The 16,219-nt window shown below is 37.2% G+C and overlaps 1 protein-coding gene across 3 annotated transcripts in view; it reads right to left on the bottom strand.

The window, feature by feature from the left end:
- HMG20A (high mobility group 20A) overlaps window positions 1–16,219 on the bottom strand; it is a 48,090-nt gene that overhangs the window by 22,466 nt on the left and 9,405 nt on the right. For 2 of the 3 annotated variants that reach the window (XM_006208766.4, XM_072950957.1), the window contains exon 2: window positions 716–808. In XM_006208766.4, the coding sequence (XP_006208828.1) occupies window positions 716–804 (89 nt within the window). In that variant the 5' untranslated portion in view covers window positions 805–808. Of the gene's footprint in view, window positions 1–715; window positions 809–9,813; window positions 9,926–16,219 lie in introns of all 3 variants that reach the window. The other variant, XM_031691710.2, reaches the window with a different exon arrangement.

Genomic DNA, 16,219 nt, shown 5'->3' with positions numbered 1-16,219 from the left:
TGAATGTCAGGAAAGGAAACAGAATTACAAAGTATAATCTTTTTTTAAAGAGCCCTAAAGAATATTAAAATAATTCATCTTAGGGATTAGCTAGTACTTCAATCTATTAGTGAATACATTTCTTCTTTAGCAAATAACTTCTAAATAGAGAAGATAAAAAGTCAAGTGGAACAGAAATTTTCAATGGAAGAGGGACTACTGCTATTAGCCCTTTTCTATATTCCTTCATACATCATCCAAAAATACCAAAGACAAGAGATGGGGGCGGGGAGGGACAGAAGTCAGCTAGAGCTCCTAGGCGTCTTGAATAAAGAACCGTAACTAAAAATGTGATCTTAAAAAAAAAAATCTGATGCTTGGGAGAAAATTATTTTAATATTTGTTGCAATTCAGACAGAAAATGGATTTGGCATTCTGAGAGCTAGCCCTGTGGTAGGTATTTCCGTAATGGTGACTATGTAATTCTCTTAACTGGGAGCCACCGATGTCTCATAGATCCCACGTTGCTGTTCCAGTTCACAGGAACCAGAGCACTGCAAATGACAGCTGAATGCAGATTACAAAGCAGCTCACAATGGCTTTCATTCCCTTTGCAAAGCATAACAAACGTACCTTCTATTTTTATGATCTAAAACTGCCTCTTTAGCACCTCATACGTTGTCAGAGCTGTTTTGAAGCCTAGGAAGAGGCCCAGTGTCCCAAAGCAGTTGCTTACCCAGTTGTAGCCAGATCATTACTCTCCTTGGAGCCATCTTCATCTGCAAAAAGGGGAGGCAGGGTGGAACTAGTCATCAAGGTTTCCATCTCTCTGAAAGGAAAGAGAATAAAAAAATAATTAATGGCTTAATTACTTCCAGCTCAAGTTCCACTAATTTAAGAGCTAGCCTTCCTTAATCACATCAGCAACAGAATAGAAGCTGACCTAAATATTTTCTTGACTTGGACACATCAATTTTAGCTTTATGGTTAATGGACTTTTAACCCTGGCCTTATCAACTGACCAGGCTAAAAACAGATTTTCACTATCAGGACACAGGTTGGAAAATTCCTTTTTGTTCATTCAGAATATTTTCAAAAGTATTCTTCATTTCCTGTAAAAACTGTTAAGCAGAGTAACTCAGAAGCAATGCAACCCTCAGCAAGTTATTCAACTTCTTTGAGATACAATTTCACCATCTTAGACACAGACGAAATTGCTGACTTAACCTACAGGGTTATTGTGAAGGATTAAACTGTAAGTGCTTCATAAACAGAGAAAGGTTAAGATGGTAAGTGCTTTGAGTATTATTATATAAAGAAACATATTGTTATTATAGCATTACAGTTTTTGGTCCCGGATGAATCATCTTTAGATTAAATGGTGACAAACTGAGCCCTCCAAAAGGAAATAATGCAAAGGAAGTGCAGGATGGAAGGCATACTGATGTGGTTCAAAATTAAAGTAACCACACTTCCAGGTCAGAAACCTGCTCCACATCACCATGATGACCAGTAGTCGAAAGAGCACGCACTTGGGTACAGGAAACAACTAAGCTTAATTGAAGAAAACAAATAAATCACAAGGACTTGAGGTTATCAGAATGAAAGGATAAAAGGACAAAGTGACAAAGAGAGTAATTTCATTTAGCATATCACTACAAAGAAAGATTTTTCCCTTCCAAGGCTTACCACCAAGGGCTTCACCCAGTAGAGCTAAAAGCAGAAGCCTTCCATTCATCATGAAAGTGATATTCAAACAGAACATTCAATAGTGACCCTGAACATCAGCCACTTAAGTGAAACTGAAAACCACTCCAGGAAAAGAAATGCCTCAATCAACTGGGAGAACTGAGAAGCAAATTACAAGCATTCACTTAGGAGCTCCCCAGCACTTAGCTCAGGTGCTGCTGCTGGGGAGACCGGTGAAGCAGCAACTGGAAGGGAAGCCCAGCAGCCCTGAGCAGAGCTAGAATCCGCCCTGCTGCGGTGGGGACACAGAGACAGTGCACATGACACCGATGCCACATTCCACATGCTCAGTATAGTCATTCACTTCCAAAATGGTAACACGGATGATTTGCTTCTTATTCTTACTTTCTTGTTTTCACTTCTAAATTTGTTACTTAGCAGGCCAAAGTCCATAAACAGCTTAATGTGAAAAGATGAATCTCTGTATATCCATTACCCATCACAGTGCGCAGAACGTGGAAGGCAGAGAAGAACTTCCTACCCATCCAGAGTCAGGAGCTCCTGCACGTGCAGGGATGCTTGCTAAACCCTGTTCATTTCCTTCGAGAGAAGGGAGTTTACAAGCGGCTCTAAGAAATATTGCGAAGTTGCATTCTGGATGTTTTCTAGGATAATCTTGACCCAAGTGTACTTACGTTTTAATTCATATTATGCACAGGCTGTAACATCACCTCACACCAATATTCGTTTTACCAAAAGCAAACTAATCAAAACTAATCAATTAGATGCCATTTAGCCTAATTACAAACCACAAGCAAACATTCAACTATCCCGGTACATATCCACAAACATTAAAGGGACTCATTTAACTGGCTCCTTTTTAAAAGTCTCCTTAGAAGTAACTGACTTTTCAAGAACCTTAAGATTCAGCATTTGAAGCTCTTAGCATCCCTCCTACACCTCAAAAGAAGATATATTATCTGGTGGGGGACAGATGAAGTGTCTTTTCATTCACTATGCCATCACGACCCTCTTCGAGTATTTCCCAGATATCTGTTGTTATTTTTGAAATACGGGGAGGCAGCTGGACAACACAACCTTAACAACATATAAACAGATCATATAAACAAAGGAAGTTCAGAGAACACACATTTTTTTGCCTTTTTTTCCCTCTCAGGTTTGTTTTACTCAACCCATATGGCTTCAGATATATTTTCTCTAGTGTTACTGAGTAGTCAGGTCCCTAAGAAATGAGTAATAAAGTGGGTGGAAGGTTAAGGGGCCAAGATCAACAAAAGAAGGAAATGAGGAAAAAGTCTAGTGAAACTCAAAGGCCTCTAAACTAGTCCAGTAAGTTGGAAAATAAAATGATTCCTAAGAATTGGCTGGGATCCTGCAAGAATCTGCTTTCATATGGTCCATGAGGGGGTGATTCAAATTGAATCACAGCTACCAAGCCACTGATTGCCAAAAGCCCTTCAGTGTAGCATCTGTGCCTGATAATGTCCCAGTACAGAGGTCACCCTGAACTTAGAAATTCTATGTAAGACACTCAAGAAATGTAATGAATGCTGCTCTGGAAGGGGAAAGAAGGGAAATATATACAAAGGCAAAGCGATACACAAGTTTGGTTTTCCGCTGCAGTTTACAGAAGCAGGTTTATCACACAGATGTTTCCTTGCAAAGAGATTCACCCAGTGAAGGCTTCTACCTCGATGCCTCAAAAAATGGTATTACCTTGGGGTTTACAGTTTGAACCAGGGTCCAGACTGTAGCTTTGGAAACTCAAAAACTCCCTCTAACACTAACTGCTCACTGAACAAACTGATGTGTAAAACAGTGCCAAGTTTAGTATTTTAATGACAATTACGCAAATTGTAATGAGAATTGTATTAAGCCACTAATCATAATCAGAACATTGCTTTGCTCAATATAGGACCAGAATAAAGGAACTTAAGTGGAGCCTAAGAATTGTTCCTCAAGTAAGATCGTTCTAGTAGCCTTTCCTGACAAAAGGGATGATCTCAACAATGAGACCATGTTATTCCAAGTGTGTGGGACAGTGCTGGAAGCATCATTTGTACTTCTGTTTTCTTGGGGTGGGCTCTTTTCAAGAGCCCTTTCCCTACTTTACATAAGTCCCCCTTCCTTCAGTCCTCTTGTGGAATCTATACCAATCTCTGATCATCATCTGCTGTCATTTCAGTCCTACAACTGACCGTTAACCACACAAACCTCTTTGCTGACCCCTGGCTTTCCCTTCTATGTCTGGCTTATATTCCATGGATACACTTCAAATACTCTTTTGCCAACACTCTCAATTCCTTTGCCGTGTTATTCTATAACCTACACGTAGATCAACTCTGAGTTTTAGCTCAAGATAGTGTTTGAGAAAAATCACAAAATAAAGAGTGCTACTATAAATTTATGGTGTCCAACCACAAGTGGGCCCTTAATGCTCTCAGCAGTCATTCTGCATGTTCTTAGGGGATTTCCCAACTGCCACATCAGCTCCATCAAAATTTTCCAATCAATTTAAACCTAACTCACTCAAACCCTCCCACTTAGCCTCATCTCTTCAAACTTCCCATCCCTGACTCACACCAAAAACCATCCTAAATTGTTTTATTTTAAAAGCATGTAATTCATATATCATAAAAGTCACCCTTTAAGTTGTACAATTTGGTGGCTTTCAAATATTTACAAGGTGATTTTCATATACTATAACCAACACCATAATTAATTTTAGAACATTTTCATCATCCCTAAAAGAAACTCACTACCCATTAACAGTCACTCCCCATTCTTCCCTCCCCCTAGGACCAGATAACCACTAATCTGCTGTCTTTATGGATATACCTATTCTGGACATTTCATGTAAACGTAATCATACATTCTGTGACCTTTTGTGTCTGACTACATTCACTTAGTATAAAGTTTTCAAGGTTCACCACATTTTAGCATGTACCAGAGTTTCATTTCTTTTTAGGGGTGAATAATATTCCGTTATATGGCTATACCACATTTTGTTTATCCATTCATCAGCTGATAGGCTTGGGTTGTTTGTACTTTTTGTTTATAGTGAATAATGCTGCTTATGAACATGTGTGTACAAGTTTTTATATGGACATGTTTTCAGTTCTCTTGGGCATATACCTAGGAATGAAATTGCTGGGTCATATGGTAACTCCATGTTTAACATTTGAAGGAACTGCCAAACTGTTTTCCAAAGTACATGTACCATTTCACATTCCCACTAGCAATGTATGAGAGTTTCAAATTCTCTATATCCTTACCACAGTCTTCAGGAGTGCTAGAGAAATATCAACTCCAGTCTCTTCTAGCTTTCCACATGGGCTAAGGGAAAGATACAATTCCAGTCCTGTTCACCCATCCTGTCCCACCTAAAGGGGGAACAAAACCTGAGAAGCATTGGTGAAGTTCACAGTCCAGGAGCATATGCTCACCAAAAGACTGAGACCTAATCATGGTATTACAGAATGCTTCTTTTGCCCTTATACCTTACCACTATATCACTAAAGGCATGTATACATGATGTATGGTATCCCATGCTCATGGATAGGAAGACTCAATATTGTCAAGATGTCAGTTCTTCCCAGCTTGAGCTATAGATTCAACTCAATCCCAGTAAGTTATTCCATGGATACCAATAAACTGATTCTAAAGTTATATGTAGAGGCAAAAGATTTAATAGCCAAATCAATATTGAAGGAGAAGAACAAAGTTGGAGGACTGACACTACCTCAACTCCAAGACCTCCTTTTAAGCTATGATAATCAAGATAGTGAGTTTTGGGGAAAGAAAAGACAAATAAATTATTGAAACAGAGTAGAGAGCCTAGCTAGAAATAAACCCATATAAATATAGTCAATTGATCTTTGACAAAGGAGAAAAGGCAAAACGATGAAATAAAGATAGTTTTTCAACAAATGGTGCTGGAACAACTAAAAAGAAGTCTATCCAAAACATACAGAGAACTCTTAAAACTTAACAGTAGGAAAATGAACACCTTGATTAAAAAATGCTCAAAAGATCTGAACAGACGCCTCACCAATGCATATACACAGATGGCAAGTAAGCATATGAAAACATGTTTAATATGTCATTTGGGAGCTGAAAATTAAAACAATGAGATACCATTGCACATCTATCAGAATAGTTAAAATCCAAAGCACTGTCAACACCAAATACTGGTGAGGATGTAAAGCAACAGGAACTCCCATTTATTGCTGGTAGAAATAAATGAAAATGGTACAGCCAGTATGGAAGACTGTTTGGTAGTTTCTTATAAAACTATTCATACTCTTACCAATAATTGTGTTCCTTGGTATTTACCGTAAGGAGTTAAATACTTATGTCCATTGAAAAGCCTGCACATCGATGTTTATAGCAGCTTTATTCAAAATGTCAAAATTTGGACACAAACAAGATGAGTAGATGAGTGGATAATCAAACTGTGGTACATGCAGATAATGGAATATTATTCAGAGCTAAAAAAGAAAAAGTAATAAGTTATCGAGCCATGAAAAGACATGCAGGAAACTTAAAGGTATGAGTTAAAGGACCCAATCTGAAAAAGCTACATAGTATATGATACCAACCACGTGGCATTCTAGATAAGGTAAAACTATGGAGATAGTAAAAAGATGAGTGGATGCCAGGGGTTGGGGGGAGGCAGGAGTGAACATGCAGAACACAGAAGATTTTTAGGGCTATGAAAACTATTCTGTATGATACTGGAATGGTAGATATCTGTCATACATTTGTCAAATCCCATAGAAAGTACACCACCAAGAGTGAACCCTAACGTAAGCTATGGATTTGGGTGATGATTATGTGTCAGTGTAGGCTCGTTGATTGTAACAAACGTACCACTCTGGTAGGGGAAGGTGACAGTGGGGCAGGTTGCACATATGGGGCATGGAGTATACGGGAACTCTTGTACTATCTGCTTAATTTTGATATGAATCTAAAACTGTTCTAAAAATATTTATTAATTTAAAAATTAATGTAATTATACCATTTATTGTAAGATAGACCTGAGGTTTAGGAATAAATACAACTGATTTTGATATGCATACAATTTAACAGGAGCAGGTGAAAATACAAAGGCTTACTAGGGAGCAGTCTACTGCTGTGAGCATTTAGCTAAGAGCATTCAGTAGGCTGTGGGCATTAATCAATATATTTTACAGAGGTAATAATAACACTGGCTAATCCTACCAGGGAGTTAACTGGGGTTCAGCTAAGTGAAATTCAGTTAAGAACTCTCTCACTGTAGGTTTTGATGTGGGAGATGAGGGGGCAAAAGATAAGGCTAGATAATTTGGGAGTAATTAAGTACTTACTTTTTGTGGGAGTGGGTGGGATGGGGAGATAATGAGTTTAAGGCTTAGGGTTGTTTCAGTGCCTAAGAAGGACACGAGGAGGTGTGTGTTTGGCTGGGTGCTGGATGGAGTGGGCAGAAAATGTGGCTCTCTATTCCCAGAATCTAGAGCCCAGGCTCCTATGACTATTGTTGATTTTTAAAAAATGTAGTAGGCTAGTCTAGGAACTAAATAATAAGGAGACTCATTCATTCATTCAACAATTATCTATTGAGTATCTAACATTCTAGGCACTTTATACGTACTGGGGATACAGCAGCAATCAAAACAGGCAAAAATTCCCACCCTCATGCAGCTGAGTATAATGAGACACAGATAAAAAACAAGATAAAGTAAGTAAAATGAATAATGTTACACAGTGACAAGTACAAAGGAAAAAAGAGAGCAAGGAAAGAGGCCAGGAAGAGTTCAAGGGAAGAGGGTGTCTGGAATTTCAAAGAAGCCAGGAAAGGCTTCACTGAGGTAACCCTTGGGGAAAGACCTAAGGAGGTGAAGGAGAGAGTTAGGCACGTGCAAGGACAGACTGGCCCAGGCGGGGGGACGACTCATGTGAAGGAGTACCCCTGTATGACCGAAGGAGGCAGCAAATGTGACTGGACTGAACCAGGGGCAAAAACAGTGGATGAACCTGACTGCTACAGGGAACCAGACAGTGTAAGGCTTTGTAAGTCATAGTAAAGAGTGGCTTTTACTCTCAGATGAGAAACCACTAGAAAGTTTTGAGTAGAAAAGGTAGGGATCAACCATTTTTTTAGGATCACTCTGATTGCAGTTTTGAGAACACAAGGAAGGGTGGAGAGGGTCAAGGGTGGAAGTAAGGAGATTATTAGGAGTCTAATAATCCAACTGAAAGATGATGGATTGGATCACAGTGGTTAGTAGTGTGGGTGGTGAGCAGTGGTCAGATTTTTGATAGATTTTGAAGGTAGAGCTAATTTCTAAGTTCAAAGTAACTGAAAAGAATTAGGAATAGACTGCGTGGTTTGCATATATTTTAACTGTAGTCTTACTACCTGTCTAGTGATAAAGGGTGGGCTATGCTGGCAATATATTACTTGCAATTTTTTTGAAGTTAAATATAGTGGGGTTTTTGGGTCATAAAGGAAATAATCCAGCTTCCATTTAAGGCAACGCTTGTAGAGTTTATATTTCAACAACAAACATTTGTTGAGCACCTTTATTGTGTGACTGAGATTGTTCTTGGTGTCAAGTGGTGTCAAGCGTAGCTGTGTTTTACAGAATTTTGTGGTCTGTTACTCTCCTTGGTCTAGAGACACTGTTCTCAGGCAACAATGAGAAGTGGGAAGAAGAGGCCAGGGTTAGAAACAAACATAAATCTTCCACCATTGTTTATGAGTTTTTGAAGTAAGGGTTTTATAAACTTTTGAGTTAGATATTTTCTAAAGAATATAGTAAGTACTAGATCATCAAAAGAAACTGGACACAGTTTAGATTTCTTTCTAGATAGTTTGATCACTGTTCATGCATTTTTCCCCCCTCTCCTTGATGGAGAACTGTTACCATCAGGACACAAAATATGTTGTGCTAAAAAAAACACACACACAAAAACCCCACTAAACATCTAGAAATAATGTTTTGTATCGTGTTGAAGCACAGTGATAACACAGAGAAAATAAAAAATTTTCCTCTGCCAAAGCAAAACTTGTCATTTTATAAGCAGGGTGTTGCCTTTTGAGGTCATAGTCCTCATATTTGGCTTTTTCATGGTGCCTGTTGGTCCCAAGTTGCCCTTCCTACACAGCCTGTTCAAGCACTGCTTTTATTATTAGTAAACAAGAGAGATAACTGCCCAAGTAAGAAATTTCTGGACCAGTGCCGATCTAAGAGTTAAAAGTAATCCAGTAAAACTTAGCATTACTTCCTTTAGCGTAGAGAACTTTCCCAATTTCCTGGGACACTGGGTTACTATGGAGCAGTAAAAAGGTAGGTGTGTATAAGGCAGGGGTAGAGGAGTGCGAGAGGGGGTGGGGGGAGTTGGGGGAGTGCCAGGACAGGTGTACTTCATTTTGGAAGCCATATGATATATAAAAAGGTATTTTCAATGATAGTCAATGTTATAATTTAATTTTATATCTGGAAAACAGAAGCAATTAATTATACAAGTACAGAAAGTCATTGTTCTTGTTTGGTGAAGATACATATGTGTATTTTTTCACTTACTTCTTGGTGATTCTCATGGAGGGCATATCAGAATAGAGGAATTTCATGTTTACCAAGAAGCAACGGAGTTTTAAAAAAGCTGAAAAAACAATGCTTTTCACAGTTCATTATATGTCACTGCGTTAGGCATTAGAGACACAGAGTCAGTAAGAGTGACAAGAAATTCTTGTCCTTTTGCAGTTTATAATCTATTGGGGGACAGATCGGCAAACAGCAAAAGAAAAATGGGAAGGCTGTAGCAGTTGATTCATGTGAAGTTATTTATTTATTTATTTATTTAGATGAGCAAAACAGGGAACAAATACAGATGAATTGAAAAGATAGAGTGACCAGCTAAGATAACCACAACTTATTGTAATAAATTCACTGAGCAAAACCTGAAAGGGAACACTTAGCTCAGGGTACTTGCATGCTTGGAATCCAGACTCGAATCAAGGAGGTAGATAGGATTCCTTTTTAAAATAAAATGATTCAAGCCTGGGGTCTGAGGAAAGCAGTACACGAGGAAGCAGAAGCAACAAAGGTCCTTAGTATCTTGACCTAAACAAAAACTTACTAGTTAACAGCTCTAGGGCAAGGATCCTTACTGGTTCAAGGAACATTGCTCCTCTATTTTCTTACATTTTACTCTGCTTTCTTCAGTTCAAACTTGCAGCTGTGAAACGACACTGTAGAGAAGAGATGAAAAGAATGTTCCTTTTTGTTACAGTCAATAACTCCCAAATTGTTTACTCTTTCAAAGCTGAGGAATACTAAAAGTAAGAGATGACATGTTGGGAAGAAAGCCAGAGATCACTTATAAAATCTAGTGTAATAAAAGGAAATAGAGCCCATCAAAGTGTTCTTCATTTTAATCAACTTAATTTAATACAAATTAAATTCTCTTCCTAGGAAGAATTCCTAAAAGAAGAAAACAAGAGAACTTTGGGTAGTAGGGAAGTCTACCTCCAGACAAAAGGTGAAGACAAAAACATCAGCAAAATTTTAGTTGCGGGGAGGCCAAGCAGTTACTAGTCTTCACTACTTTGAACAATAAAATGAAATTCTCAGTTTTCCTCACAAAACAAATAGGCAAAATTTCAGTTTAACCAAACAATTCAAACAAAACAGAGAAAACTTAAAACTCACAATTAGTTTGCTATATTTTGCTTTTGAATCCTACAGCTGACAGTGCTCAGGACGTCAGAAAATAAATCAAATAGCCACGGAATTCAAACCTGACACATTTAAAGCTTTAGAAGACTAGTTTCCCAGGCACGGTTTTCCTTTAACTCCCCATTACGATAAGGCTCCTACCCTCCCAAGGCAGTTCCGCTCAGGTGCCTAGATGTTATCTTCCTGGTTTACAAGCTACTGATTTTATTTCCTTTGTTTCCAGGCGAAACAAAAACAAGTTTAAAACCATGTTAGCTGTAAGCCTAACTGAGGAGTAACTAGACTAATTAACTCATTTCAAGATTCTTGGTGTTTAGTGTATTTACTAAAATCTGACAAAACTTTTACTTCCAGAGTGGCTTAGTGCTGTTCAAAGGCTCACTTAGTCCAGTAAAGCAGGACTACGTCCCAGGAAATAAGAACGTGTAGAACGATTTGTCTCGCTCTCCTCTCTACATTAGATGCATTCACTTGCCTGCATGAGCCAGTACTTCTGCGGCGAGCAGAAATCCTGTACAGTACAAAGTAGAGGCATTGTGTGATTTCTGCTTTCAGTACCCTCATATTTCAAATGGTGCTAATAATACCTTCTCTGTTTAATGCAAAAAGATACTGTGAGGATCAAACAAATTTTTCTTTATGTGCTCTGCAAACAATAAAAGAATGTGAAAGCTATTTTTACTTATTATGTTACAAAGTTTGCAATGAAATATTTATGAGAAAATATACAGATTATAGTTTTATCAAAAGAACAGATACATAAGAAAAAAGACTGGAAGGAAACACATCAAGATGCTCAAAGTAATGTTAGGATGGTGAAATTACGAGTAATTACTTTCCAGTATTTGTTTTCACTTCCCAACATTCAGTAATACATTGTTACTTTAAGGAAAGAGTAAAGTACCATCAAAAATCACAGACTTTAAACTTAAAATTTAATTTCACACACAATACATGAATACGCCTTCTTTTTAAAATTTTTGACTACACATAGAGCTGAATTCCCTTTGACCAGACTCTCCTCTCCCCTCTCCAGAAAATATACTGTTAGAGGAACTTCTAGCTTATTGCTGAAATGAGCCTTAGAGATAATTTCTAGTACTATACTCATTCTCTTCCTCGCTCGCTCGCTCATTGTCTCTGTCAAATCAGAATCAGCCCTACAAGGCAGAGAAGAGTAAACATGTCTAACAGGAAGAGTATGAGAACACAGTTTATAAATTTTGCTTTTGAATTAAAAATGAATTAAGAAATTCATTTAAATTTTGCATTCAAGTTTATAAAAGAATTTTTAACACAAAAATAAGTGTTGGAAACTATTAAGAAACCAGGAGAAAGTATCATGTACTCCCAAGGCAATGATGTATTTCCCTGTGAGTGCATGATCACATAGCATAGGTTAGGTTCATCCTCCTGACAGATAACTGACACACTTCAATACTGAGAGAAAAAGAAGGGCTGTGACTTCCTCCTCCTCCTCTACAATACAGCACAGAATGAGTAATTCCTATTATTGGCTAGAAGTATATGGTTAACTCAATTTATGTCCTGTTAACATTCTAGATAAAACTACATGACAATACATTGCAATTATCATATAAAAGTCCCATTTAATTATGAGAAAACAGACCACAATCTGAACTTAATAAGGCTAGGCATTTCCTTGAAAGGTTTAATTCTGAAAATTATCATACATCTGAGGTTTTGATAAATGTACATTCTTATGTCACTGGTAGGAAAAGTAACAAGCTGTTTATGAATAAACATAAACAATGTCATTTTACTTCTTGTTGATATTATCTTGAGATAGACCTCAAATATAATATACTCGATCCATCTCTCATTCCACTGTCATCTCTTTCCCTTCAAGTATTTGACTCCAAATCTGGCTTACATGAAAAAGTTCATCATTACAACATGTTTTTCATGGAAGCATTTTCTCTGGAGGTATTTATTATTATTACAAAGTCTCTTCAAATATCTAATCTGACTCTTGGTGTTTAGTAATATTAAAATATTTAAGAGACAAAACTGATAACTTAAAATCAAGAGATGTCAATGAGAGCTATGAGGAAAGAAGCATAATTACAGTTTTCCACAACAAATTCACTCAAATTTTGGGAGAGGGAGAACCAAAGCATCTCAAATTTCTGATGAAGGATTATGTGCTATATAATCTGCAGGGAGACAAACTGAGGCAGTAGGAAGAGCTCTGAACTGAAGTCAGGAAGTCTGATTCTGAGTTCAGGCTGTGCCAGCAACCAGCTGTGTCTTCTGGGATCACTAAACCATTCTGGCCAAGTTTCTTCATCACTAACAGTTTGCCTGTACGATCCTTTCATAGCTCTGATTGCCCTTTTACTGCTACAAGGTCATCTTCTCACTGTTTTGTCCTTGATTGCACAGAACAGAATAATCAAGACAGACCCAAGATTATCTACAGATAGATTATTTGCAACATGAATATGCAAAATAAAATACATTCATTTCATGACTCTGGGGAAGTTCTGAGGCAGAATATAAAGTAATAATGAGAAGGAAAACCTACTAATAATAATGCTTTATTGTAATCTGAGACAGAAATGCTTGCATGGCTATGCTCTTCAAGAGAAAAGGTGCCTTGAAATTGATGGTTTTATGGGGCTGGCGTAGAAACACGGATGGATTAAACGCTTGAGGACAGTGAAGGTCATCTATCAGACTGAATCAGGGAAATCTTACAGACTAAAGATTCTCATCAGCAACAATGCACACTGCTGCACACTGCTATGCTTTTCTCAACCCCTCTGGAGCTTCTGGCTCTCTCTTTTTATTCGTCTAATTCTTGGCATTGGTGCTGTAATTTTTTAATGTTAAGTGTCTGTCTTCTCCATGGAAGACACCATGCTCTGGATATCTTTCTAGCTTCTTCAGGTGTTCTGGTTCTCTTGCCATCATTTTAACCTCTGTTGCAACAATGACTATTCTTTTTTCCTTCAGATATAAATATACTCTGTTCCTAAAAAAGAAAGAAAACAAACAAAACTCATAATAATACCTTCCATTAATTTCTATCTTTCCTTATAAGCAACTGCCCCTTCATTTACCTTTTCTTTATAACCAAACTACCTGAAAGATTATTCCAGTCACTGCTGCTACTCACTCAATCTGAAACACATGGTAATCTGGTTTCTACCCCTAACTCACTCTACTGACTATTCTCAGATACCAGTAATCTCTAAATTGCTAATTTCAATGAACACCTTTTAATCTTCAGCCTATTTGGTTGTTAACTGGCATTGGATGCTGTAAATGAGTCTTCCTCTACAAACTCCACTTCTTCCTATATGCTACCCTCTTTTGTTTTTCTCTCTCATTTCCTTAGCCGTTTCTTTACACTTCGGCCCTTTTCTCTCTCTCTACATGTTTTCCTAGTGATCTCAGTTTCAATGTTTCAACAACCACGTATGACATCTAAAACCAACTCTTTTAAATTCCAGGTCTGTATCTCATATGGCAAAGATAGCTTCCTTTGGTCTGCCACAGGCTACTCGCACTTAACACATATAAAGCTGAATCTGTAATCTTTTCCTCAAAATCTGTTCCATCTCCCATGTTCTCTATGTCAGTTGAGGGTTCTCTACTCTGTCACTCAGGCTAAAGACCTGGGAGTCCTTTTCAGCATTTCCCCGGCCCTTCTCATCACATTCAGTCCCTCACCAAATCCTGTTGATTCTGTCTCCCCTTCTATGTTCCTGATGTTACTGTCTCAGTTAAAGCCTTTATTTTTCTTGGCCTGAGGATTCTAACAGCCTCCTGCCGGTCCTTCCTGCCTCCAATCTGTTTCCACACAGCTGCCAGTGATCATTCTAAAATACAAATCTAATTATGCATATTATTCCTCACTTAAAATCATTCAAGAGGCTACCTACTGTCTTCAGGTGATTTATACTTTTTTCTTCTTAAAATTCTGTTTGAAAACATAAAAGTTATGCTCATTTTTGAATGTCTTACAATAAAGATACATTATTTGATCATTAGAATAAACAATAAAACTTTGCCTCATAATAGTGACCAACTTTAAACCAGTTTTGGGGTCAAGAAAAGGAATCTTGACATGTTTAAATGAACTAGAACACAAAAAGTTTAATTGAAAATAATACACTAAAAAGAACTAAATCTTCTCTAGATTGAACGCACATCTTTGGGACCCTCTATTTGTTCTCACATGAAACATCTTAAAAATTTACCCCTTTAGGGAATTAAGATTCAGCTGACTTGCTAATAAAACCCTTACAGAGATGATAAATGCTGAGTAAAAAAAAGCAATCCTGACCTCTTCTTCTTTTTAAGTAAATAAAAGAACAATAAACCATAGTTATACCTTGTTTTATTGTGATTCACAGGTACTGTATTTTTCTTTTTACAAATTGATAGTTTGCAGCAACTCTTTGTCAAGCAAGTCTACTGGCACCATTTTTCCAACAGCATTTGCTCCTGTTGCATCTCCATGTCACGGTTTGGTAATTCTTGCAATATTTCAAACTTTTTCATTATTATTATATTCGTTATGGTGATCTGTGATCAGTGATCTTTGATGTTATTACTGCAAAAAGATTATAACCTGCTGAAGGTTCAGGTGATGGTTGGCATTGTTTAGCAATGAAGTATTTTTAAATTAAGATGTGTGTATATTTTTTAGACATAATGGTATTGCACACTTAATAGACCACTGTATAGTGTAAAAATAAGTTTTAAATGCACTGAGAAACCAAAAAATTCATTTGACTTGCTTTGTTGCCATAATCACTTTATTGCAGTGGTCTGGAACTGAACCTGCAATATCTCTGAGGTATGCCTGTATATCAAATAGCTTATGTCCAGGAAATAAGCATAATTATTAAGAAGACAGATGAAATAAATGAGTATCATAAGATTTAATGCTCAATATACATAACTACTTATGCTGGAACTTACTATTAATTTTTGAACTAGGAAGATTATTTTCCACAGTATCATATTTAAAGACATGCTTTAGGTCTTGAAATTAATAGGTTATCAGATAGAGTAATTTCTAGTCTCTCCCATAACCCTTTTAATTACAGTATCTATGTTCTTTCCTGCAATATCTGTGCAATCAACTCCAAACCTCTTGAGAGCAAATGTTATTCAGTATTATATGTGAATTACCAAGTAAGGTAGGAGAAGCTGTTAAACCAACTGAGATCCCATGATGCCAGTTAAATTTCAATCTTTGTTTTAGGCTCCCAAAACATGTCAGCACTATTGTAGTAAAGTAGGTTATAAGTTTTGGGTGATGTGATTTGCTTGAGAGACAAAGAAAGCAGAGTGCAGAACAGACTATCATAGGCCACAGTAAAGTAAGTTCAGAGCTGCAGCTACAATTTATTTTTTATTATGCATATTTATTAAGTACTGAAATAATAAACATGAAGTCCAGATAAGGGCTGAACACACCAGATTAAACACATGCCTTCCCTACGCTCTAAGAGGGCATAGTTTGAAAAAAAGAACAACTTAATACCTAGGAGGGCAGAAGCTCTCACAATCATTTTACTATATTCACTACTTTCTAAAACAGTCCATAAAATGGTGCACTACTGAACTTAAATCCACTTATTCTATTTGAAAAATAGTGTTCTGAACTTCACATCTTTGAACTCAAGCTTCCCATTGGATGATGATCAATTGTTAGCTACCAGGATAGTGTCCTTGATATATAAAAATGATTGGTGTTTCACCACTGGTTAGGCCCTTTCTATTTTTAATAAGTAGGATGCAATTATACCAGTTCATCCTTAGTCTAC

The sequence above is a fragment of the Vicugna pacos genome, chromosome 27 (genome assembly GCF_048564905.1).
Source record: "Vicugna pacos chromosome 27, VicPac4, whole genome shotgun sequence".
In the NCBI taxonomy this organism is placed as follows: domain Eukaryota; kingdom Metazoa; phylum Chordata; class Mammalia; order Artiodactyla; family Camelidae; genus Vicugna; species Vicugna pacos.
The sequence above is the reverse complement of the archived record's forward strand: the minus strand, read 5'-3'. Positions and strand labels throughout refer to the sequence as shown.